This window comes from Melopsittacus undulatus, chromosome 3 (genome assembly GCF_012275295.1).
Source record: "Melopsittacus undulatus isolate bMelUnd1 chromosome 3, bMelUnd1.mat.Z, whole genome shotgun sequence".
Taxonomy (NCBI): domain Eukaryota; kingdom Metazoa; phylum Chordata; class Aves; order Psittaciformes; family Psittaculidae; genus Melopsittacus; species Melopsittacus undulatus.
In genome coordinates, this window is record NC_047529.1 from 40171456 (window position 1) to 40198938 (window position 27483).

General features: G+C 38.7%; 1 protein-coding gene across 6 annotated transcripts in view; it reads left to right on the forward strand.

Annotated features, from left to right (window-relative positions):
- The first annotated feature begins 2044 nt into the window (after positions 1-2044).
- PHF3 (PHD finger protein 3) overlaps positions 2045-27483 on the forward strand; it is a 53038-nt gene continuing 27599 nt past the window's right edge. The window contains exons 1-4 of one of the 6 annotated variants that reach the window (XM_034061081.1): positions 2045-2262; positions 12368-12636; positions 22077-22238; positions 24180-25995. In XM_034061081.1, the coding sequence (XP_033916972.1) occupies positions 12393-12636; positions 22077-22238; positions 24180-25995 (2222 nt within the window). In that variant the 5' untranslated portion in view covers positions 2045-2262; positions 12368-12392. Of the gene's footprint in view, positions 2263-10233; positions 10293-12354; positions 12637-21386; positions 21462-22076; positions 22239-24179; positions 25996-27483 lie in introns of those variants that run through there. The other 5 variants (XM_034061082.1, XM_031052749.2, XM_031052750.2 and 2 more) reach the window with 5 other exon arrangements.

The following is a 27483-nucleotide window of genomic DNA, read 5'->3' on the forward strand; positions in this document are numbered from 1 at the left end:
TCTGCCATTGTATACAAAGATGTCTAATACCTATTAAACTGTCTGTTGAGATTTTTTTTCTTTTTTGTTAAATTAAACCAGAATGAAGGTGCTACAGGTAGGCAAGGTAATTATCCAACAAATATGACTATAAATGGACTGTCACAGCATGGGTCATGGTAAAATTATACCAACTCTATTAAACTGAGATGGGTCAGTGGAGTTACATGACTTTTGAAAGCATAAAGGAAGAACTGAATAGGGCAACGAACAATGATCAGATTACCAACAGTGCTTTGCCTTCTGCTTGTGTCAAAAGCAATGAGATCAAAATGGTTGAATGCTGGAAAATTGCTGACATTCAGTATGTAACTGGATTTCACTTCCAATAGTAATTTTATTTCTTGGTATAATCTCAACAATGTCAGACGTTTAGCACCCTGTTGAAAGATTGTGCTTAAAAACCCTCTGAAGAAATTATGTGACCAGCCCAGTAGCTCAGCTCTGTGCATCATAAGACAGTTGTATTTTTTTAAAGATGCTTGCCTTGGAAAGGAGGAAGAATTTCTGAAACTGGGAAAGCATGGGAGGGAAACTGGAATAAAAAAACCTTGTGGTGATTTGCATAAAGGTGATATAAGAAGGACAGACAAAAAAAACCCAAGTAGGTTAAAAACTGTGCTCTGCTTCAAAGGTGTTACTACCTTATTGCAACTACCCTGTGTAGTGCCTGAAAATGTCAGTTACCATGCCTTCAGTTTAAAGCCTCCTTTCTCACTGCGATGATAGCAAGAGAAATATTTAACGTATTTCAGCCTACATGGCACCGCAGAAGGCCCTAGACAACATGCATCTCAAGGACTCAACGCAGAATTGAAAGAAAAAAAAAGACAAACTGATCCATTTTAACTTCATCTTTTTGTTACTCTTTTTTGTCCTGCCTTCCTAAGATGCATTTCACTACAGAATAGGAGGAATACATAAAGGTAGTATTAATATATTCATTCAGAAGGTAATTCTAAATTTGACTTTCAGAAACAATGTTTCTCTTTTGGGGGTGTATTCAATTTGCAGCTTGGTATATGCAATAAACCCCCAGTACTACACTTCATAGCAGCCATGAGGCTGAAAGAAGCATATAGACATTGCATTTAACTAATGATATAATGCAAATTCGAGAGTCCTTTTGTGAGATAACATTTCTGAGATAACATCTCAGAGAACGTCTCTAGACCAAGTTCAGGTTCTGGTGAGGGCTGTTAGAATCTTATTAAGCACACATGCCTTAGTTTAATTCATCTGCCTTGGACGAACTCCCACCACAAAAGCCTGGTCGGTGGGGATTTGTGCCAAGGTGCGTGTTACACGCACCTACACTACTTATGGAGAAAGTACTACCAGAAGGGAAGGCCAGGGAGAAAACGTGCGCGCCAAGAGGCAGCAAGAGACGCACCCCCTCCCTCCCCCTCCCGTTAGGGACTGACAGGCTCTAGAAACCGCTCCTGTTCGCCCTGTAGCAACCGATGAACTTAACACGCAGACGGCTGAAGGAACCTGCGAGGCCGCCGGCACACAGGAAGAACCGACACCAGGCAGATTGCGTAACAGACTGCTCCGAGGAGCATCTGCCGTTTACAAAGGCCTCAATTACAGTCACGCCCATCAGCTCGGTGCCGTGCCCCCCATCCCCTCGTAGGGCAGCGCCCTGCGCCCCCCTGCCTCCTCTGCTTTGGCCTTAAGGGGTTATACTGCGGCCAGCCCTCACCGCCCCACAGGTCGAGCCCTGCCAGGCGTGGAGCTTGGCGCTGCGGCCGCAAGGCCCCCGCTTCGCGAAAGTTTCAGGGACGCGCCATGCAGGCCAGCTCCAGCAGCGACGCCTTCACGAGACCTGGTTGCTGTGCCCAGTAACAGAGGGACCCCCAAAACCAAATCGCGGGCAGCACCAAACCCCCACATAAACCCCCGGCCCAACCCAGTTCGGTCCGGCGCCTGCGCACCGAAGCTGCCTGCCCGCCCCCTCCGTAAACAGGGGCGTCACGTGAGCTCCCGGGCCCGGCGCGGCTCGCCTGACGCCGCGGGGGCGCGCCTAAGGGGCAACGGGCACGCGGCCGGCACCGCGAGCCGAGCCAGGCCAGGCCGGGCGGGACCACCGGCGCTGAGGTAGCCCGCGCGCACCCCGCTCCCACAGGCCGCGGGGCTGCGTGCGCCGCCCTTTCTCCCTGCGGCGCGGCCGCTTCATCCTTCACTCCGCGGCTCCGGGTTAGCGCTGGGCAGCGGAGCAGGGTGAGTTACAGCTGCCAGGTAGCGCTGCGGGCTGCGGCAAGTAAAGGGGTTAGAGGGGGAGCGGCGGGGACAGCCAGGTTGCGCGGCCTCCCCCTGCCTTCGTTGGGGCGCGGCGGGCGGGCGGGCACGGCTGAGCTGGGCCTGCTGCGGCGGCAGGGCTGCGGCCTGTCTTGGCCTGGCCTGACGTCTGGGCCCGGCGCGGTGGGGCGGCTCAGGTGGAGGCGGCCTGCTTCTGACGCGGCGCTGCTGGCATGGGCTATACGCGGAGGTGATGCGGACGGTGGCAGTTGTGGAGAGGCGGCTCATGGTCTGGCAGCAGGCCCGGGGATGCTTTCTGGGCGAACCGCGGCCGCGCAGCGCCATTCCTCCCGGGCGCGGCCTCGCGGGCTGCTGCTGACCTTGCTGAGGCTGAGCTCTGCGGCCCCAAGGCCGCCATGGCCAGGGCTCTTCGCTCTGCCCTCTGGCATGGCGCTTTGGCCCCGGCTTCGCTGCCTGCGGTGGTCTCTCCGTTCTCCGCCCGCCCCGGCTTTCGTGCGGCACCCTGCCGAAGGCCCCTGCCTGCAGCCGTTCTGCGGGCTGACTTTCCCGCACCGCCTCTCCTGCCCTTGCACCTTCTTAATAGTGCTTGTCCTTTCCCATCTTATCTCGTGGGCCACTGATACCTTCTTGCCCCACACAAAGCTGAGGAACAAACGCTAATTTAGACCCCGCTGTGCTTCCTGCTATTGGTCTGACCCGTTCCGGGCTCCTCCTCCCGTCTCTCAAACTTAGCATCATCAACAGTTTCTGTGTTTAACTCTTGTGTATAATACGCACTGTAGGAAGTGCAGGAGAAAATGTGGTCATCGGCAGTATCTGGGAATTCAGTGGCCTGGTAATATTTCCAGGTCCTGTTCTTGGATGAGATGCTCTTTTTGAGGGAATGTGTCCCCACTTCTAGCTTGCTCCTGGAATGCTAGGAATTAGAATCTGTGAAGCCGTAAAAGAGCCATTGCTCATATGGTTGTGAGTGTGTGTTCTGTATGGTCTGCACAACAGAGAGCTGTTATAGCTATGAAGTGAGGGTCTAGAAGAGCACTCTATGCTGTGTAGTTTGAGTTAGTAGAAATAGATAGTAGAATGAAGCATAAAAGTGAGTAAGGGAATATAGGAGTATGTGATGACAACAGCTGTACCATACAAATTGTAGCTGCTGTGTTGTCTTTTATGTAGCTGTTAATCCATTGTGTAATTTCTGTACATTTGCAGTTATGAAAATGGATGATAACATCACTAACCGGTGGATATATTGTAGTATTAAATGCAAGGATGGTAAACATACAGCATCTCTTAAACATGGTTAATTCATGCTTTGCTTTGATTAGTAAATTAATCTTTTGAGGTTTGGAGCACAGTGTAAGGGAAATTTTGGAAATGAGGATTTTATGTCTTGGAATAATTTAACATTGCATGGGCTTTACACTTAGTGTGTAGCCCACAATGAAATTGCTATTCAGCTCCCTTATTTGCTTTACCAAGTATCTTCTGCTTTTAATTTCTGTAGTTAGCTTTAAATATAATGCATAAAAATACACAGTTCTGAACATCTAAATTTTTTTTTCAACTGTCATTGCCCATTACTCAGTCATTCTGTTTTTATGTGCATTTTACATTTGCAAACCCTCAGGAATTTCAAGTAGCTGAAGGGGCACCTAACTTCAAACTATGTTCTCTAGATCTGATTCAGCATAGTTAACTGAAATAATTCATCACAGTAGTAAGGTGTTTTTAAGAAAAGAAAAGCTCTAAAACGTCTGCAATTCTTATAAGCCATACTCTGCAACCTCCGCTTTTTAGAAAGCTGAGCTCTGCCTCCTGGAGTAAATACTACTAATGTTGTGCAAAGACCTGAGTGGATGTATGCTGTATAATGGGTTATTAAGATGTTATTTTAGGGGAAGTTTATATTAAAAATATATTTTGCTCTGGTCAACTTAAGTATCATTACATTCGAGTCTTAAAAATACTAAGTGGAGGTAAATTATTTGTAGGAAATAATAAACTTTAATTGTTTTATTGTATTATTCAGGCACGATATGCCAGAAAGGTGTTAGTTTATTGTAATGACAAGGGAATATTCTTGAAAGGCAATATTATGAGGTAGCAATGGCAGTGTCCCCTAAATGGGGATATGAGTGATCGTTATGTAGCAGCAGAAAGCAAAAAATACAGACAGCTTGTGGTATCTCCCTGAATGGTGTCAATATAACTACATGATGGCTGGTGTATTCCTGTGGAATAAAGAAGCCATTAAGCTTCTAAATACTTCTGAAAAACAAACACTCTAATGTGTGTTTACAAATTAGTCATTATAAGAGAGATGCTGGCAAGTTCAAAAGGTACTACAAATGAAATTATTCTGTTTGGGGGACTAACAATCCATGTAACCTGTTACACAGCTTCCTGTTTATACTGTGTTTAAGCTGAAAATACTTAATACTTGAGGAACTTGAGGGTAGAAAAGAGTTGAAGTGCATAGCAGTAGTGATGGAAAAATAATCTCTTTCTTTTCGGGGAAATGCCTCTTACAAAATTCTAGAGTTAGATGCAGTGATGGAGAGATTAATAGAACGGTATATAATATTTGTGGTATTCAAGAGTATACACTGATGGTACAGCAAATGAAAACAGTGTACTTTACAAAATAAATTTGCAAGATTTTACAACATAAAGACATATTTGTAACAGAACACAACTTCTAGTGCAGCAGTGTGCCTCTTCAAGCTGTAAAGTGAGGGTGAGGAATATTTTGAGTATTTTTTGGGACGTAAGTTAGTCTGTTCAAAGATAACAGTTAAATTGATTTTCTGTGTTATAATAATTTGATCTTGATTAAGAAAAGGCTTCTTTGTACTTTTTCTGCATTTGATTGTATTCTAATTAAGTACTTTGAAGTTTACTTCTTCCTCTTCACTGAAATGAGGTGTAGTTCTGGCTGGTGAATGTAATTCTTTTGGATAGTGGTTTAATAAGGAAAATATCTTGAGCTATCTGCCTTTCTTCAAATGCCATGATAGCAAGTAGTAAGGCATCTCCTGTGTCAGGGAGGGCAGCAGCAAGCTTCAGGTTATAGACAGATATTTGGGATGTGATTATTACTTGATGTGTCAGACTATTGAGATTTCAGTAGCAGAGTGCTAAGATTTGTGTCAGTTGGTGTCTGAAGACTAGGGTGAGTAGAACACAAAAATAGTGTAGAAGAGCTGTTTAAGAACAAATTAAATGCTCAGATTTTATATTTCTCGTTCTTTGATTTGTGACAGGGTTTTGGTTTTGGTGTCACTAAAAACTATATATTTGATTTTTAAATGCCTGATTAAATAGTAGATAATATATAGGGGATTTACATAAGGCAACATATGGTGTATGCATACTTATAGGTTGATGTTTCTGGCATATAGTTTTTGTTAGTGTACCTGGGCCTCCTTTACAGTAATACTGGTGTTTAAGATGAACCTGTTAAGTATATATTGCTGTTAGGCTGGTCTTTGACAGTGTCTTGTTTAATGGTAGATGGGTAAATGAGGAAGATCAAATTTTATTATGCTCAAAGGCCAAAGCTCAGCAAAGCACATTCTGTCCAAGTGGTAGGGTTTTTTATTATTTTTTATTTTATTTATTTTTTTGAGAAAAGACATTGAAATTCTTTTTAACAATACTGAACATGTTTTTTGGTGGCTATTTTGCAGTTCATATGCTCATAAATCAAATAGCCTGTGCCATCAGAAATATTTTGTAAGCTAATGCAGTTCCTGAAGATTGCCCTAGATGATGGGATTTGAGCCAGTGTGAACCAGAGTGGAAAGTGCATTAGTGTAAGAGTTGTTAAGTCCAAGTTTTCTTGCCAGCTCTGCCACTGATGCACTGTCTGGTATTGACTTCATTTTTTTTAATCCTGTGATGTTTTAAACTATGAAGTTTAAAGTTGGCCAAAATCTGTTACTGTAGAGGACCTGGGTCTTGGGTTTGGTGTTTGGTCCTGTAGTATCCATAAGTGTCATGAGTGCAGCTGCTAGTGCTTAAAACACAACTTAGCATTAATTTCCAATTAGATGCTTGTGACCTTAAACTTTAAAGTTGTGTAGATGGGGAAGGGGAAGGATGGTAGTAAAATTAGCCTGTGCTCAGCATCAGCGCTTTGAAGCAACATTGTTTGGTAGGTGGGTTATGTCAAGGTATCAGTGAGCACATGGGATGGTCCAACATCACAGCTCCAGTGAAAAAAGATAGGCATTTCATACCTTGATTACCTTGAATGCTCTTTTTAGGTTATAGTGTTTGCCAGAAGACTCAGGTGAGGATTTTTTTTAATTACCTGCCTGTGGTGTTACCTGATTTCATTTTCTAATTGCATTGAAAATTTATAATTTTCAATTACAGTGCAGTTTCCCTCTTTTGATGAAAAATTATTATTTGATTCTTCTGTGACAGTGTGGAGTCAGCTTTTCCCATGCTTTTTGACATCTAAGGTGCTATTTATCTGAATAGCTCTGTTCTTTTTGTATACTTTTCTGACCAGCATTTATTATTACTACTTGAAGAAATAAATATAATAGGGATTTTTTTTTATGGAGTATGTTACTGTTATGACTAGTCCTTGCTCTCAGTCATTTGGCCTGTGGGTAAGTTAAAGGAAGGTGTTTACAGGTTAAGAGACCAAGTGTTATATTTTGAGTGTTGTGATGTTTCCAACACAGTCCAGTCAATAACTAGATTTACAAAAGCTTTTAAAAGTACTAGATGGCTTCACTGAATTTGAAGCAACAGACACTATTGAGAAAGGTACATACATGAAATGGAAGTAACTGTGATCTTCAGCAGCCTCAAACTCACTGATTCGGGTAGGTCAATAAAGTGGATAGGATCTTCAACAGCTAGGATTTTGAGTATTCTAAATAAGCAGTGTAAGGGGTTTTTTTCTTTTATTTGGTTATGTTCCTTCAGATCCCCTTTATTCCCAATTTAGGCATTTTTTATTAAGTTTCTTTGTAGAAATATTGTATGCTTCTAAAGTCTAATTTCTGAGGACTTTTGTAAGCCAAATTTCTTTTAAATTCACAATCATTAAACATACAGGAACTTCTATTTTATATTGATAAGTTTAAAATGTAGGCTAATACATGAATGTCAAGTTTAAAATAAAAGCTAACACCTGAAAGTCACACCCTGGGCAGAGAGGGGAGGAGAGGAAGTAATTACAGTGAATGTTATTTAAAAGTATGAAACGTACCTTTCACTTAGTAAAATAAATGGTGTAGGAATACTGTTAAAATTGAATAAAACATATGTGAAGGAAAATAATAAAATATCAAGCCAAATATGAAAATCTAAAGCCATGAAAGACAGTATGGTCAACACGTACATCAGCTAAGAAACTCTTAGGATTTCTAGTGGTATGTGAAATTTGTGATTGCCTCTGCTTGAGGTGGATTTTAGATAAGATGGTAGAGACACGTTGATGCAGTTGGATATGTCCACTAAACTCTGTTCCAGTTGCTGTGTTCCAGTTAGAAAATAATGTAACAGGAACTGAAGTAATTTTCTGCTTCTTTCACAAACTAAATAATGAGAAACCATAAAGATGTACAGTATCTTTTGTCCAAATACTAGTCTCCCTTCTACTTGAAGATCAGTTAGAAAGGATATACTTCTTTGAGATCTCAAGTTTCTTTCCTTTGCAAGTTATCATTCTGGCAATTTATCTTTTAATTTTGGAAAGTATTTTAGAGCTGCTAGGGATGTAATGAAAAGTAGTAAATGGGAACAAGATAGAAATCTGCCATATCAGATCTTACAACAAATTTGTTTCATAACAGTATTTGTTGGGATTTGAGGTGATATTACGACATCCCTGACTTAAACTAATACAGCAGCTCAAGAACTTTTTCTTTTTTTTTAAGCTGACTCAGGCTGACGTTGAGACCGTGAAGAGATTTTATGGTAAACATAACGCAAGTGAAATTCAGAAAGTCATATTTAATTGACATGCTTTTTCTCTTTAACATGGTTGTTTTTTAGTGATGCAATCAGTGATTGGTGGGTTACTTCTGTGAGTACCTACTGTTGCAGTGGGGAGGCAGTTTGAAACAAATCAGTCTTAAAAATGTAAAAGAAATCTACTTTATTTGAGGAATCAAGGAGAAAGCTTTCTGTACCTTCAGCTTTTCCTGATGGTCAGATCTTGTTGCTTCCACACTCCTGTGTCTTGCTGCGCTGTGTGCTGTAGCAGTCTCAGTACATGCCCTGGTACTGCAGAAGCCAGCAGGTAGAAGTTTCATGTCTGTCCAGACTGAACATGGCTCAGACTTCCTTCTCTGTCATTTGCTCCTTTGCCTTGTTTCTGAATGCTGTTCTCAGTGGTTCTCCATACATGAGACTTTGCATATTCTGTTGCTTCTGATCACCCAGTGGGAAAGCACTTTTGAATTATTGCACGGTGGGGGTACACTTGGTACATGCACTTCTGCTGAGTGATGCTAAGCCATTGGTCTTTAAGGTTCAAGTGGAGGACACAGCTGTTTTTCAGGGGAACAATGAATTCCTCCTCCAGGTGGTTAGAGTTATCTTTGGAAATAAGTGACCATAAAAAACTAAACTCTGTTTTTACTTTTACCTCTGGCTACTTTTTTCACTGTGTTTCAAATGCAAAATAAACTGTTCAAAATGCATACACTTTAGGCATTGTGTAAGGGCAGATATTTTTTTTTCTTGTAACAACTGTTTCTAACAGTCAGCTGTGTAGCAAGAAGTGTGTCTTTCATTGTCAGTCCCACAGATGCTACACTTCATGGGAATCCAGTAATGCTAGAAATAATTTTCTAAACTTGATACTGTACAAGTTATGCAAAGAACTGAACAGTGGTTTCTTGAATGAGGTAAAGCAAAAATTTAATTTCACGCATTGAAGTTTTGATATGTATTCATATTGTAGAAAATTCCTCTTGAATTTTTTCTAATAGCTAGTTAGGTGTCATTGAAGGTGACTGTGGCCATTGTATGTATAGTTGCTTTCCCAGTTATTTTGCAGTGCTTTTAGTGTTCTGAATGGCTGCATGTTAGTCTGGCAAAATTTGCAGGTTTTCTTCTCTCATCACATAGCTGAAGTCTGGTTAATTTCTGTCAGGAGCAATTTCTTTACCAAGAGCTAACATTCTGCTTGAGCTTTGCTACTTAACACTGCTCCTAATGAAGAGGCGAGTGCTGCTCTGGTAACAGCAGTGTTTGAGTAACAATTACAGAAATATTTCCCTTCTTTCCAGAAAGAAAACCTGAGGTGCATTATTGTAAATGTGTTCAAAGGCCCTGCCACTCTTTAATTTTGGGTACAAAAGGTTTCTTGCAGTAATTCATAGGTGTTCTGTTGTTAGTGTCAGGGTTCACCTTAATATGTTACTCTTGCGCTCCTGTGCTAATATGAAAAAAAACCCTGAAACTTTACGGGAAGGTGTTTGAAAGTACTGTATTGGGGCATTCATAATACTTTGCTTACTTTAAGCTGCTGCAGCTTTTATATTTTATCCTCCGTAGTATCAGATTTTTGTAACTACATGGCATAATAAATACAGATTATGCAGTGCAGCACGCTTCCTCAGCAGCAGTTAGTTTGCCAGATTAGGAAATTATTTTTACAACTGCAAAAGGAATGTGGGCTGTAAGTGCTAGTTGGCATGGCATACATGTAGAATCACTGCATTGCTTGATAAGAATTTTTTGGTGAGGGAGCTTTAAATTATGACACGCTGCTGTGAGACTGCTCCCTGCACCTGTATCCTGGGTTCAGCAGTAGCATTCATTTTCCTTCTTCTTAGTAGCTGGTGCAGTGCTGTGTTTTTGACTTTCAGTGTGGGAGCAATGCTTATAACACTAATGTTTTTAGTTGCTAGGTAATGTTTACTCTGACCAAGAACTTGGTGAGTCTCATGCTCTACCAGGGAGGAGGGGAAGCCGGAAGGAAGCAGAGACAAGACACCCGACCCAAACTAGCCAAAGAGGTATTACATACCACAGCACATCATACCCAGTATATATACTGGGGGAAGTTACCTGGAAGGGCTAGATCACTGCTTGGGTCAGGCTGGGTATCGGTGGGTGGGTGGTGAGTGGTTGTATTCTCTTATCATTATTATTATTATTGGTGGTAGCAGTAGTGATTTGTGTTATACCTTAGTTACTGGACTGTTCCTACCTCAACCTTTGGGAGTTACATTCTTTCAGTTCTCCTCCCCATCTCTCCTGGAGCTGGGAGAGGACGAATGTGGCCGGGGGAGTGAAAGAGCGTTTGCCTCATTCTGAAATTTCAGTATTCATTCTGGGCTTAAACCGTGACAACTTGCTTTGGCCTCACTTTGCTTTTTGCTGGCTGTTGCATCAGTAGGACATTGTGTATTAGACTGTTTTGTCATGATTAGTGTGTAGATACTGTAAAGGCACTGTGCTCTTCAAAGACATAATGCTGTACTTGACTGTTCTTCTGAGCTGCCCTGTGGGAGAAGGAAGAAAGACCAACATATTTAAAAAAAAGGATCACCCCCAGAACCCCCAAACAAAGCAGAAAATAAAAAACAAAGCCCACAAACAGACAAACAAAGACCCAACAAAACAACAAACAAGCAAAACCAAAGCAAAAATGAAACATTTTTTTAATGCTCACGTCTAGTTTTTGTTAATTTTGGAAATTAAATAAATTGTATAAATAGGGTTGAAATCAGAGCTCTTACATGTGTATGGCTAGGATTTCCCCTGATGATTGATTGCTAAACCAGAAATGTCCCATTAATGTATATAAGGAAGCATATTTACTGCTAACAGTAAGCATTAGGAGGTACTTGGATTTATATATAGTGGCAGGTTGCTGGAATAGGGATATACAAGCACTACAAACTCTAAATCTTACTTCTCATCCTTTTCCTTTAATTAGTGTGTTCATTAAAAAAAAAGAAAATAATAGTCCTGTCTGGTGTGGGGGAGAGGGATGATGAAGGAAAGAGAGGGCGAGAATGTATGTCCTTCTCCTGTTCCGAAAGCTTGAACAGCTTTGCGTGTGCCAGAACTGCTCTCCTAGACTTTCCTGTATACCAAATTAAGCAAGGCACTGCTGCACTACTCCATTTTTCTTGCCTCTGTGATATTTGCTATAATTCTCTTTCCACTCTTAAGATGTGCTTATGCTAAAGTTCTGAAGAAGCACTTTGATGGCTTTTTTTTCTACTCTGTTGTGTCATTATATATTCTTCTTAGTTGAATCTCTGCTGCAATAGTTGCATTTCTGTTGTATCTCACATAAGTGATCTAGAAAATACCTTCCTGTAGAACATAGGTGCCAGCTTTGAATACAGTTCCTTCAGTTTTACCTAAACTTCTTCAAAATTGAAGCTTCTAAAAGGCTGCTGGCCCTTTTGAAGGCATCTCAGAATTCTCATATACTTGATTGAGGTCAGGCTTTAAAGTTTCTGTAACTTTATTGAATTTTATGATATGTGAAAAATAATAAGGCTTTGCTGCTTAAAAATAGTTTCTTGCTATAAAGTACTTGGTAGTTCTTTTATGAACTGAAGTACAGTTCTTCTCAGTTTTGGGCCTATTATGGTCAGGCTCCTGAGCCTTCTCAGCTCTGCAGGTGTTGGTAGAACCTGACTTTGCCTTTTTCACAGGTAAAGTGAAAATGTTCTGTTCGCAGTGCTGTTAACCAGGTTAGCTTTATTTCCCCCTCCCTCTAGTGTCCCACTTCTTTGGGTTGGTTAAGTTTTAAACAAATTGTAGAAAGGAATTGTTTCAATTACCCTTGTTACAAACACTGTAGAGGTAGCAGCACTCTGATACTGATAGCAGAGTTTATATTAATTTAGCATGGTATTTCTTTTTTTAAATAATCAGTTGGAGAATTGATCTTTAGCTATGCAGTCAGCTGTCCTAAGGCATAAGTAGATTCTTCTGTTTGTTTGTTACAATTCTAAAATACCTTAAGCATTCTTTATAAAACACAACAGCCAAAACAATTTGCTGTTTTCTTAGGTGTTTTATAATTTGTAGCTTATTTTCTTATGGTATTTTTCTTGTCTTTCTATAGGGCTGAAAGACACACAGGACTCTTCATGGATATAGTTGATACATTTAACCATTTAATTCCTACTGAACACTTAGATGATGCCCTATTTCTAGGATCCAACCTGGAGAATGAAGGCTGTGAGGATTTTAGTACAAGTCAAAATGTCTTAGAGGATTCGCTGAAGAACATGCTCAGCGATAAGGATCCTATGCTAGGATCTGCAAGTGCCCAGTTCTGTTTGCCTGTTTTGGATAGCAATGATCCCAATTTCCAGATGCCTTGTTCAACAGGTAAATCTTATAATTTTTTAAGATTACAATTTAAATTACAGTTATACTCTAGTACACTTTTTTGTGATGTAGAAATATTAATTTGGGATTTCTGTCTTCTTCCTGCCCTTTTTGTTATGCTGCTTACATGCCTGGCATGTAAACTGCGTGCAGTTCTTTTTAACTTTGTTGCATAACCGTAGAGGAAGGCTCCTAATCTGGATCAGGAGTAATTTAGGCTTTGTCTTGAGTACGTGTAAATTATTCCAAAATAAAGTCATGATTTGTTTAGAGTACATACTACATACTGTGCTTCATCAGTGAAGTTTCTGGTTGTCGTAAAAAAATGTAGTAATTCTGGATTGGCAGTAGGAGTGTGAGAGTTGTACAAATTATTGCTCTGACATCAGGGTTATTCAGTTAGTTCTAGGCATTCTAGTAGTGGGCTGATATGGATTCTGGGTGCTTTGCTTTGGTTGGTTTCAGACAAAACCCTCGATGGTAATACAGTTTTGTTTTTTTTTTTTTTACTGTTTGGAAACAATTTAGAGAAGTTTTAAATAAAAATAATTTTAGGTGTTGTGGAGTAGTTTTTGAAGGGTGGGGTTTTTTTTGTGTGTGTATGCTTTTTTCTGTTTTTTTTTTTTTTTTTTTAAGAGTGATCAGTCACTAAAATTCTTTATATTGATGAACAGTTAGAATAATTAAACCAGCTTGTTGTAAGAGATGAAAATACACTCTTTGCTTAATATTTTTCTATTTGACTTAAAGTTAAAAAAAATATTTTGGGTTCATTAATGAAAGGTGGTGTAGATAACTTTGATTATGTAAACATTTATTTTTTTCTAGTAAGTTTTATAGCTGTTTCTGAAAATCCCTGATGCAATAGGTAGTTTGTTCCTACTAGCAGACTATATTCTCACCTTCACTAAGTTAGGTCTGTTACAGTACAGAGATAAAAAAACAAAACCAAAAAACCAAACCTGTAAATCAGAGGTGATACTGACTTGAGGCAATTGAAAAGCAAACTACAAAGCCAGAACAAGACATTTGGTCTTTTTACTACTTTAGTAGAATATTATTTGAGGCCATCTTTGATATTTTTTGTTTATTCTTTCTGTGGTCTACATCCTCATACATTTTCGTAACCCCCAAAACAAAAGTGTGTCAGTCTTAATGTGCATGAACATACAATGTATGCAACCAAATTCCTCCTCTATTTTTTTTTTATTTTCTTCCAGTAAAACAATGATGCAGATCCTTTTTTCACATTGCATCCTGTGCAGCCTCTAGTAAACCTATACTGGTTTTTTAATTACCTATTGGGTGCAGATGGATATTTTTAAAGTTGTAGGGAGACTTTTAAGGGCGTCTTGGCACATATTTCTCCTAAAAGTGATCAGCAGTGCAATAATTAATACTACTGATGGTAAAATAATCACAATTAATTTCCAGGTCCATTAAAATAAGCAAGCTACATCTCTTGTGTGAGGTCTATTATTTCAGCCTGTCTGCAGACTAAGGGAGTCAAAACCGGATTACATTTAGTGGAGTTCATTAATTTACCTTTTTTTTTTTTTTGTAATCTGAAAGCAAGAGTAGAGCCATATTTCAGTAAGTAAACAAAAACATACAATTTGGAATTAATGTAGTATGCATTCAAAAGGAAATGAAATGTTCTTGCTGTTGCTTATTCTTTCTAGGTCTTGATGAGAACTGTGCCTATTCTGAGATGGTAGGACCACAGTATGTGTTTATAGGGTTTTTGTTTAGTTGAGAATAACAATTATCAGTTTGAAGCAAAGATTCTTTGCATATATTTCTTCCTTGACTATTCGTATAGGTCATGATTGATTTGATTTGTCTGAGACCACTGGTGATCTACCACAGCTTGCGTAGTCTGCTGGTAAGAATGCAATCATACAAGATAATAGTACCCTTGGTAAGAATTATGCTTACAAAGCCTGTTGGTTTGTGTTTTTTTCCCCAGACATCATGTCTGAAAGCTAATCTTTGCACCAACATCAATTTGTGTAAAAAATAAAAAAGAATAGTTCTTCCCCACAAAACTTGCTTTACTTTCATCCTTAGAGCTACAACTCCATTGGTGTGTCATATGAAATGATGGTGTGCTTTATTCTGATCCTTCCAGTTCTTACCCCTTATCATCTCCCTGCCCCCTATTGCTTTTTGTGGTAACAGAATGGTTTGTTATTGGCCCTTTCACTAGGGCTATGATTGTACTCAGCAAAATGTATTGTCAGTAAAGTTTTACTAGGTTGAGATACATTTGTTGTTACCTATTTAAGTTAATGAGGGCAAGACTTAGGAAATACTAGAATGACAGATGATGGTGTTTTTTACGGTATTGATACTATTCAGGAAGAAAACAGTTAACTTTTTCCAGAGATACAGATTTATTTACTACAATTTATTTTAGACCTTCAAACAGTATTTTGCATAATACATGCCTAGACTATGGAACTGTTTAAGAAAAAGACCAAAATGCTCATGAAAATCAGTTCAGAAGGTCAGCAAAGGACAGACTGCTCCACGAATAACTAAAATGTACTCTGTTCAGTCCGATTTTTAAAGTGGTGAAGGTTTCATGCTATAGCTTATTTGATTGCTTTGAGGAAGCTGAAGGACATAAAGGTAAAAGTAGTTGGACTGAGGAGGTGAGTTGGCTAAAGTGGTATTAGGTATCATAGATAACATAGAGGAGCAGAAAGTACAGCTAATACTTCTTTGAAAGCATGTTTTGAGCAGAGTTCAAGAGTATTTGTAAACCTGTACACAAACTAAGACACTAGAGTCTTTCAAGCCAAGGAGCTTGTACCATGTTCTAAATATGAAATTTCTTAGGTGAACATGTGTATATGTGAGTGGCAGAAGCTTTGAGAAAGACTCATTTCAGGCATGCTTACTCACATACCAAATTACTTATGATCATGACATTTTGTCTGCTTTATTTTGGAGATCAAGTCTTTTTGTCCAAGGATGCTTTCTCTCTTGCTCATAACTTGAGTTTGAGTGTGAGTTTGTTTGCTGTTTTTCTTATAGCTGCATTTACATTAGTTCTTGTTGGGTGTTATTTACAGGCCTAATCCAAAGTTATTACTCATCAACATTGCATCTCTCTTGCTTAGCTTCCGGGTTTATATTGCACACCATTTACCCTGAATTAGCTTTTTTGTTCATAGCAAGCTCTCCGTGGTGAGTTACCAGTTACATATGGTATGTCATATAACCAGTTGCTACCAGTATGTTTTCTGAACAGCTCAAGTGCTTGTCTGTAGGACAGAAATACATAGCTTTCTGTGAGTTGAAGTTTGATTTCCAGTCGCTGCTTGTTAGAGGCATCTGTCCAGCAAATGCAGGTTTTGTGAGCTGGATTAGAAGTGCTTTTCTTGGGGAGGATGGTAGCATAGAATCATAGAATAGCTTGGGTTGGAAGGAACTTTTACAGGTCATCTAGTCCAACCCTCCTGCAAGGAGCAGAGCAGGCACATCTTCAACTAGACCAAGTTGCTCAGAGCCCTGTTTGACCTGACGTTGAAGGTTTCCAGGGATGTGGCATCTACCACCTCTCTGGGCAACCTGTGCCAGGTGTCATCCTCATTGTAAAAATTTTCTTCCTTATTTCTAGGCTGAATCTACCCTCTTTTAGTTTTAAACCACTACCTTTTGTCCTGTTGCAATAGGCCCTCTAAAGAAGTCTGTCCCTGTCTTTGGTAGAATCTTTCTTTAAGTATTGGAAGGCTGCAGTAGGGTGTCCCAGAGCCTTGTAGTCCATGTCCTCCTTGTACTGAATATCTCATAATCAGAAGTACTGATATGTGACAAATAATAAAGAGCATAGAATGGATGTCTGTTGGCTATCTATTGATAGGAAGAACTGTATCAGTACCAGTAAAGTAATCTTGTGTTCATGTCTTGGCCTGAATTCAGTTTGTACTGGATTGAAATGGGTCCCTCGGTTAGGTTACATTGTTGGTCTTCGTCTCCTCTGTGAGCTGGCTTGGTGATTGCCACTGAATAACTGAATAGGGTTGTATTGTTCAGTGGGTTGTATTGTTCAGTTTTCATTGAAGTTACATGTTTGGAGAAGATTCTTTGCAGGTGATCCTAGTAATGGCTTTGAGCAGATGTAGAAGGAACTCTGACCCTCTCACAAGCTGGAAAGGTTATGGGTCAAAATAACAGATGTTATGCTGAAATTCTTTTAGGATGTTTGTAAAGAATGACTGCTAAACTGTATAGACGTAGCTGAGTTGCAAGTTTGTGGAGTTAGAGTGAGCAGATTGCTGCTCGTAGAGCACAGTTAGGAAGTTTTCTGTTACTGAATGAATCAAGGTACAAGCTGTCCACAGATCTTATTATTCACTGCAGCTCCTAGGAACTTAGCAGTAATGGAAGAAGCAGTTCACTGTCCTGAAGTAGGTATTAGCAATAAGACGTGCTCTTGATAGGAAGCCGATACATGTGCTGTCTTTGCCAGTTGAAGGACAGAATTTGACAAAATGAGGCTTTTGAGAGCTATGTGCACTCAAAGTTCTTGAAACAAGCAGAAGTGTCCGATACCATGTTGTAAGTATGTGTTTCTGGTCATCAGAGTGGTCTGGTGGCTGTTCTTCCGAGAACTGACTGACTGACTCAGGAGGGGCTCTTTGGCATATTTAGTATTTGGGTGGTGAGGGTGGGTGTGGAAGTGTGGTTCTGCTGTGTTGTGGGTTTTGGTTTTTTTTCCTGTTTTTCCTGATCAGTTCATTGGTCAGAAGTGAAAACTTCTGAAGCTTAGAATGTGACTTAACTCATGAGAGCAACACCTTTTTTTCAGTTTTGGATGGTACCCTAGTGATAGGTTTTTTTTGTTTTCTTCTGTAATTTCCTGCTGGAAGACATGTTGGAATCTTATCCATGAGTTTTATAAGCTTGTGAGCATAGCAGGTCAGACTAGTAACATGCAGTTGAACTGAATAACCAGCACTCATACTAAATTTGTATTTCTCAGCAATCACAAGTTCCATAGCTTTTCAGGATATCATTTACTGGGGCAGTGTGATTATACATGTAATAGAGGTAACGGAATTTGAATTGTGTATCATCTGGAGACGTTTCCGGATTTAATAATAAAGAATCAAACCAATTTAGTTTGAGTGTTAATTATTAAGTCAGGTGTTTCTCATTAATGATAAGGAAAACTGACCCTACAAGAGTGTACTAAGACTCTTAGGGACATCTTTTAATTGTCCTTTTTTTCCTGTCCCTCTGTATTGCTGCTGGGAAATTGTTTCACCCAGATGCAGTCTGTTCTTTCTACTTATAGCCTGTTTTCATGACTTCTTTTGAAAGCAGCATTACCTCTGCTAAAATCGTGATCACTTACTGAATCTCTGAAGCCAAACCAATTGTTTTGACTGCAAGTATTTCTTTTCTTTAACTAGTGGCCTGTTTGGGCGTGTAAATCATGTCAGGCTTTTTTTACTAAATCCAAATGTGTGTATTTTTCCTCCTACAGATGAAATAATTTTGAGTGTAACCTTCAGATTGCAGCCCAAAATTGAGTCTAATGTTGTTTCTCTCAAGATTTCTTACCTCTTTATGCCTTCCTTCCTCCAAGCTGTCCATGCGAACAGTTGTACAGTTTCTTGTGACCAAGGTAGTAACTTTCCTGTATAAAATTTAAATTTACTATATTGGAATCATACTTAGAACCTGGAGAATGTTTATTTTTCACTCTTTTCTGTTTGTAGGTAACAAGCTACCATTTGAAAGCTTTAGTTATTTATTCCTTTGGATCAGTTTTATGGATGGAGAGAGGTTGGATGTGTAATAGGATTTAAAAGGCAGTTCATGAATTTATGAATCACAGAGCTCATATAGAGGCTCTCTTCTTTATAAAATAACTTAATTTGGTTTAAAGTGCTTGGTTTGGTGCTGTGTTTTTACTTTGATGAAATTTGTTCTTTACTACTCCTTATTTCCAAAGTAACAGGCTCCTGTGGCTAAAGAACCATAAACTGGTAGCCCTGTGATGTAACTCCCATCTTTTTTTGAAATGGGATTTCAGTCCTCTGTCAAGATGCATGCTTTATTAAATTTATTAATCCTAGTTGATTTTCATATGTTTTATTCAAAAGAGAAAATCCCTCTCTACAATTCAGAGATTAATGAAGAATGGGAGTAAATCTTTAGTATTTCTTGTGGTACTTATTGTGAGTCTTGCGCTGGGCAGTCAGTACAGAGTACTCAAAGGCAAATTCTTAGTTAAGCAGGTTACAGGGTTACAGGAAAACTTCTTTAAAGCAGTTGGAATTTGGTGTTTCCTTCGGTAATTTATATCAGTGACCTTGTTTCCCTTGCAAATACATTTTTTTCTAACAGAGCATTTTTAATTCTGTCTACTGAACGTATGCATCACAAATGTCAATAGAAAAACATTTTAATATAAAGTATGCTATCTTCATTTACAGTCTAGAGACTTAGTAATACCAGAGTATTTCTAATTTTGGCTGAAGAAAATCAAAGGAAGACTTGCATTAATAAAAATAAAGATTTATAAAGTTCTAAGATTTTGGTCATGTTTTTAGGGGTATTTTCTTCTCTGTCTCTCTTTTACTACCAGCAAGTAAGGGTTGTTTTGCTCAATTTTACATTGCTGAAGAATTAAAAAATGGCCATGCTTTCGTTTTAATGCATGGAAAATCTTACTTTAAACTTGCAAGTGAATTTTTTTTTCTGGATGTTATTCTATTATTGTATAACATGATACATCAGCACAGCACAGTAGTTTGGAAATTTAAATACTTTACAGGTAACGAAGAGACTCAAAATACTAAGGTGAAGGCCAGTGGTGTCTTTTCCAGTACAAGTATGTTGAATGTGACTCATAATTTCGTTATTTGCAGCTTGTTCAGTTGTACATTGGTGTACAACTTTTTCTATTCACATGTTTTTCCTTGATTTTTTCCTTTCTTTTATGTTTTATCCTTTTGTCTTAATTTCTGTATTACTGAAATAATCTTAAATATTACTAAGATCATCTATATCTTTCTAGTTCTGTCTGGTTTTGCTTTTGTTTATTTACTTTTTCCGATGCTGTTTTTCTGCCTCTGCTTCTTTTTTCATAATTTAATTTTCTAGTCTCCTCTGTATCTATTACTGTTCTCTGTCCCTTTTTCTCTTCCCAGCAGGGTCTGTGTCGAATGCTCCTCATCCTGGGGCCTCATGGGGCTGTACTAGCCGAGTTATAGCTCAGGTGGTTTGAAATTTGCAAGATTCTGTGCTTCAAATTCCTCTGTAAAATTAAAGCTACAGCACAGAGTCTTGTAAGTATGAAAATACTTTAATTCTAATATTTCAAACTGTCTGTCAACAGTAGACTAAATGTGTCCCCTTTGTTATTGATAAAGGAGGGTGTGTAAATTCAATAACTTGAACAAGAGCATCATAAAGCCCAAGACTCTAATGGCAGCCCTGAAATCTGCTCCAGAGCTGTTTCAGAAGTCCGAGTAGTTTTTATTTGTAATGTTGTCTTCCACAGCTTGGTAGTTTAGTTCTACAGTGAGAAAACAGAAGGGAATCTGCAAGGATCCTCCTTTGTTGCAGTCTGTTCCCCAATACCAATTTCACATTTTGAAGGAATGTTCTTTAATGAGAATGCTAATACCAAAGTGCAGAGCAGTTGGTAGGACGTCTTTGAGAACACAAGAATGAGCAACCAGAATTAGGATGAGAGTCCGTCTTGTTCAGTTTTCCATCTTGGACAGTGGGAAGTATTAGATATTTAGGGCAAAATAAAGACTAACAGGGCACTTTTAATGTAATCTTTTTGCCAGTGTGTCCTTTTTCCCCAGGAGGTAGCTTATAGCAAATAAGTGATTAAGGAACATTTGGATGAGTGGAGTAAGACCATCTTATCAGTCCTCTGCAGCCTGTGTGTGGTGTTTGTTACATAAATACATACACACAGACATAAAGGTGGCTCTGTGGATTGGAAAGTGAAAGTTGCCAGTAATTTAATGAAACACACTTTTCCTGTAAATTGATGTGCACAATGCAGTAACTAAAAATTATAGCTAAAATAAAATGAGTAAAAATAAATTGTCAGTTCAAGAAACTCCTAGCTTTCAGCTCCTGGCAACCATCTAATTTTGGAGGTTCAGAGTGCTGATTACCTGGTACCAAGGTCAGGCTTCCTTAAGAGGCTTTAAAAAATCCTAATATTTGAATTTTAAAATTACCAGGTGGTTTAGTTGGCTTTTTTTTAGTTCTTCATGACAGGTTCTTGTGGATTGAATTAAAGGCTTGATATACTTGTTTAGCCGTTGGTAGTAGTGTTTCGCAGCTTCCAAGTTTTGTTATCTTAAAAGTATACTCATTATTGTAGTGCCTTCGCAGGAACATTATTATTTTTTTTAAGTTGTAGTAACATCTGACTTGAAAAGGAGCATGAATTGACAGATTTTTTTTTTGAGACAGTCTTAAGATTTTAAAATTTTTTAATTTCTATTGTTTATTTTGAATTCTAAGATAAATTTATTAATTTAAATCAGTTTTAAGTAAGCAATTGGTAGAAAATTTTAGGTATATTATTTCTATCATGTGAGGTGGTTTATCTTAAAAATGCTTCTAGTTAGGTTCCTGAATAGTGAAAACCAGGCATATTTGGTTGTTTGGAGTCTGTGCCGTATTTGTTAGACCCTCCTACATGTTTTGTAAAGTCACTTGGGTGTTTGGCTTGATCTCGCAAATTTCTCATTCCACAGGGACCAGGATTCATTAATCACACATAGGATCTTGGGATAGGAGAGGCTACCATTGCAGAACTAAACTTAGAGAAGGTGAGGAGAATGGCTGGTACGGTGGCCTGACTGTCTGTTAGGAAATTTATTTGCAGGAGAAACCTCTGGGATCTTTTGTAGTGGAGGTTAGGCATTTAACAAAGATAATATACTTACTCTCCTGGGAGACTAGTGCATGCTGCACTCCATACTCTTCCCAAAAGGGGTTGCAGAGACGTGATGTGGGTGGGACTTAAATTTTTAAAGTTGTGTCCTGTGAGAAAGCTGTGATTTTAGATTCTTTGCACTGCTGGATCAGCTCTTTCTGCTGTTTACCTTTATTCACTTTTTCTTAGGTGGGAAGGGACAGTGAGGGACAGCTGATCCTCTAAGACTGGGGACCTTCCTGTGGCAAAAAAAAAAAAAAAAAAAGTGAGTCCACCAAAAGCTATAAAGAATAAGAAATTTTAAGCTTTGGGTAATAGCTTCTTCTACACTGAAACTGCCTCACATGGAAATTCTGTCTTGAGTTTCTTCTTCTTTTCCCATTTGTTTTAAGATGACAAATTTATTTATTTTTCCCTGTCTCTTCCCCTGTCTTGCTTGGCATTACAGCTGCAATATGTTTTTTCATTTAAAGTTTTAGGCTCTTTCTTGTTTGCTTGTTTTTTCCAGTGATTGGTCTTGATGATATTATGGATGAAGAAGGAGTTAAAGAGAGTGGGAATGACACCATTGATGATGATGAGCTTGTTTTACCTAATAGGAATTTGAGGAGCCGTTGTGAAGAAACATCAGTCACATCACCAAGAAAATCACCACGATTAATGGCACAAGGTGATCATTCAATAGATTGTGTATTTAAAGTAAATTAAATTTTTATAATCCCATGAAGTGCGGATAGACTCCACAACTAGTTAAGGTTGTAAAGTAGGTATGCTTTTATTCAGCGCTGAGGTGCATGGGGATAGCTCCTCCAAAACATGCACACCTCAGGGTTGTTCTCCCTTTACATTTATTGTCTTAAGGTATACATAGACATGAGGTTGCTCAATACACCTATACATATTTAGTATCTATCCCCACTTCATATTATAATGAGCCGGAAGGTCCTTTGCACCTGCGCAGTGCCCCTTCTGGTCATGGACATGGGTCTCAGGATGAAGTAAATGAGTCTTCCTCTTGTGGGTAGGGGTCTTCAAGATGAAGTAAATGAGTCTTCCCCTTCTTAAACTTTACACCTTTTAACCTCCAGACATGGCCTTAGGGTTTGGTCAGCTCCCAGTCTGCTTCTCCCCCACTTCTCTGTAGGACCAAACACCTGTGCTTTTGTCATGGTCTTAGGGCTTGGTCGCCCAGTCTGCCTCTCCCTGGCTTATCAGCAGGACCAATCATCTGCTTTTGTCAGTAGAACTAGCATCTGCTTCACCCCCTCCAGCAGTAATCAATGCCTTGGCAAGATGGCAATGGCAGGTGCTTAGGACAGGCAATACTTTTTTTTAAGCAAAGGAATTCCTTTAACCCCCTTGTACAATTTCTCTGTATTACCCCCCTGTACATTGGTTATCCCTGTATCACCCACACCCCCAACATTTATAAGCCTAAAGTAAAGCTTTGATGTTTGCTTCTGTGAATTCAAGTACAGATACATCATTTTTATACACTGCAGCTCGAAGTCAGCATCCATAGAGCACTACTCAGTTTGAGTTCCTGTTTGATAAATATTTTGTGTCCATTTTTTGGCCAGTGGTCCTGATAGTAATTTTTAAGATTTTGATCCTTTTACCTGCATCAAATTAGCACTGTGGTTCTTCACTAACAAAAGCATAGTGGATTTGCAAAGAACATTGGAATATTAGATTAGTGTGTTTCTTTATTTTAAATTAAAATTTTAGTTCTAGTGATTTTTGTTAGTGTATTCTCTTCTTGTTTTAAGTAGGTTTATAGCAATTACAGTAAAAGTCTTCCATCAAAATATTTCAATATGGCTAAGTATTTTAATCAAATTTTAGATTGTGTGGCAGCTAGTTTCTTATGGTTAGGGTTTTTCTAACTTGGTGAATTGATGGAGTTATTTACAGCACTGCTTATTCCCTCAGTAGTGTAGGCTGAGTTAAAAAACTCAGGATTTAAATAAGAGCCTGTGGTACAAAGCTGATGAGTATGCTTTTTAAAAAGACACCATGCTGGTATGGTGTCTTGTTTAGAAAATGTAGGAGATAGGATCAGGTGAGAATATGATTGGATCTCAGATTCTGGTACTATGTTGTCTAAAAGCTTTGTAAGCTTCACACCTATACTTCCAAACACAATATAACTTACTTGTGCAGCTTTTACTTGAGATAGAAAAAATTGAACTCTAGAAAAGTACAGTGGGTTTTGATTGCCTCTGTTGTCACTTCTGTTTTGTATATACTATTCAGAAGTTTTGTAGCCATTAGAATAATGAGGACTTAACCTCCATACTATAGTTGTGTAAAATTGAAATGCAGATAATTTACTACTTTTTAAAGTAGACAGCTGTGAGGGCTTTTTGTGTTTTTTTGTTTGTTTTATTTGTTGCTTGGTTGTTTTTTGTGTTTTTTTTGGGGGGAGGCGTGTTTGTTTGGGGAAGGGTGTTTGAGTTTTATTTGGTTGGGTATTTCAAGTTTATTAAACAACTAAGTTGTAAGTTCTCTTTGTGTCCAGTAAGCTAAATCAGTTCTATTCTGGATAGGTCTTGTATTTGCAAAGAGGAGGATGAAGTATAGCTAAGACATTTTCTTTCTCCCTTTCTAGAACCAGTACGGAGTTTGCGACAGAGCACGCTAGCCAAGCGTTCAAATGTTGCACCTCTAGTTAATACCAAGAAATCGTCTGTCAAAAGTGGATCTGCTCCAAAAACCGGACAGAAACAAGAGAGAAGTCCAGCTAAAGAGGCAGATGTTGCTGCACCTTTGAAAACGGAGCAGCCTAAAGAAGTTAGACGTAGTACAAGAAGATCAGGACAGATAGAAGGAACTGCAGCAGCAGTTACTGCATCCCAGAGTCATGCAGAATGCCTTCCTGGTCCTGAAGACATGAATGAAGTAACGTCTGAAACTCCTGACCAGGCAAAAGTTGAGGAAGCATCCCAAGAGTTAAGTTGTGCTAGTTTAGCAGGAGCTTGTTCTCCTTCTTCTGGAGAAAGAAAGGAAATAACAGAGGTTTCAGCAAAGACTGAATCTGAAAATGTTGAGTCAATTTGTTCAGTATCTGCAGATACTGAAATTACTGCAGTTAAAAATGAAGCAAATGATATGCTTGATTCAGTGGTCTCTGAAACTTCTTCAGAAGAAAAGACTGAAAATAAAACAGAGGAATTGGAGAAGAAAACAGAAGAGCATGAACAAAGTGGGGTAACTGGAAAAACTAATGATCCATCTAGTGTTTGTGTGAATCCAAGTGAAATCTCTGAGACCTTTTCGAGTTTGTCCAGCTCTGTAGAGGAGGGGGTTGATTGTATTTTAGGTTCCCAGAATGTGGAAGTTCCTGATGAAAATACGTTGTCAGTAAAGGAATGTATAACAGAACCTGCAAATAATGACAAGGAGAAAACTGTAACTTCATCTGAGAAACCATTGGACAGTACAGATTTTGATAATAAAGACTTAAAAAGCAAAGAGTTTACTTCTGCTGACCCAGGAATTAGCATTTTGGAAAGCACTGATCTTGACCAGGCAAGCCAAAATATACAGCAGCAGATAAGCACTAAAACAGAAAGCCCTGAAGCAGCAAAGTTTCAGGACGGTGATAAACAAGTTAGCATTCCATCAAAATGTGACAAGCATATTAGGCCCCGGCATAGTAAATCTGTTACGCAGAATAAACAAAATCTGGCTGCAGGTACTCGACAGAAGTCGGGTACAGCACAACAAGAAATAACACGTTCAAGAACAAGAGCTGGTCTTACAGTTTCAGGTCTTCATAGTCCATATTCAGCAAGTCTGAAGCGGAATGCGGATGATCAAGAGAGCCATCAGCATCCAAGTAACCCAGTTAAAATTAGAAAGAAACAGTCTGACCTGAGTTCGAAAGCAAAGAGCTGTATTTCAGGGGTGACGGTAAAAAAGCAGACCAATACGATGCTGAAGAAAATACCCCGAGTCCAAACTTCTGGGCAAATGCAGAAGTCATCAGTTCAAAGAGCAAGTGAGAAATCTCCTACTCATCATAGCTTTTCTAAAGATACCCACCACTCTGCACACTCCTTGTCAGGGCATGTTTCAAATCTTGGACAGAAGCAAGCTCAGGGCCAGAAACACCAGCTTACAACTGTTCTAAAAACAAATAGCTCCACAAAGGAAGAGGCAGAGACAAAAGATCCCACTGTTGTAGAACATCTGAAGGAGGATGATAAAGAAAAAAACAAATCAAAAAGAATTGATAAGAATCTCCAACCTCGCCAGAGAAGAAGTAGCAGAAGTCTTTCACTTGATGAACCTCCGTTGTTCATTCCAGATAACATTTCCACAGTTAAACGGGAAGGCTTGGAACACACCTCTGTTAGTGAAAGCAAATATGTTTGGGTGCCCAACAAGCAGTGTGGCTTTTGCAGGAAGCCACATGGCAACAGGTGTGTGTAGCTTTGTGTCTGAGGAATTTATTATTGGTCTCAGAAGATAATTTTTTTCATCTTTTACCAAATGTTTCATGCTGCTTCTGTTGAAACAAAAAGGCATAGCCTCATAATGGAATACTGTCTTACACTGTCAGTTAATTTCATTTGCCTCATAATGGAATACTCTGTTACACTGTCAGTTAATTTCCTTTGCACTCGTACACTTATATGCCTTTTAAATAGAGTAGTAGAAACTAGTTTGACAAAAAAAAAGTTACTGGAAATGCTTTGTTCTAGGAATAAATTTGTTGATGAATGTGTAATTCTGCTATGCTGCTAAATTGTGTACTTTAAACTTGACTTTTTTTTTTCACAGAAGAGAAATAAGGCTAAGATGTCTGTGTTGCAGATTGTCATTTTCTTCCTTACAGGGACATCTTAACTTGAAGGATTACTATCAGCCAAAAAAAAAAAAGTAGTTGTGTACATGTGACTTTTATCTGGTAGAAGTGTGATCTTAAGGTCCTTTCCAACCCTAACTATTCTATGATTCTGTGATTGCTGTGAGGCTTTCCTGTCATAGGAGTACCAAAGTGGTTGAGGAGGGTGGTAGAAAGAATGTAAATCTCAACCCCTGGAAAACTTTCATATGAGGCATATCTGAAATTGCCTTTAACTAAACTTAATAATGAGTTTGTGTCTGAAGTTGATAATGTCCCTCTGTGGCAAAAGTTACTCTTCTACACTGTAAGTGAACTGAAAAAGTCTGTTAGGTTTCACCCTTGGGATTCTGTGATTCTGTCACTCCAAGACTAAGAATTCCTTTATTACCACTTTTTATTTTCTGGATTTTTATATTGAAGTATTTTTTTGAAGTTACAGTTCTACCTCCCAGTTTTTTTATTTTTTTTTGTTTTGTGGGGTTTTTTTGGTTTCATTTGTTGTTTGGGTTTTTTTTGTGTTTTTTTTTTGTTTGTTTGTTTGTTTTATGAAATCATGTCTGATTAGTCCTTTCCTTATGTGAAAGAAAACGGTAATTTTCAGTGAGTGTGCTTTAAAACTCCATATATCAGAGTGAAATATGGAGCAATTACCTTTGGTGCCTGAGGTTTTTATAGCATTCATTTGTAAGAAGAGCCCTTGTGAGTTTTATTGACTACTTACATAATTTGAAAAGCTAATACATCAAATTCATTTACTGTACAGCTATAGTAACTGCATCAGTGTAGCCTATTATAAGAATAATGGCTATATTTGCTCTGCCTGGTTGGTAAGAATTTTCTGATTTAGGGGGCGCTCAGGCTTAGTTCTGTGTGATTTTGTGCTTTTATTTTTTTGTTCTCATTTTTTTTGGTTGGTTTTTGGGTTTTGGATTTTTGTTTGTTATTTGTTTCTTTAATGCTTCTGTTGTTAGGGCTCTCCCTTTACCATTTGGGCCTCTGTAGCAGTGTTTAATTTTATAATATTGTTTAACTCTCTGCATTTTGCATTCTCTTAGTTTTT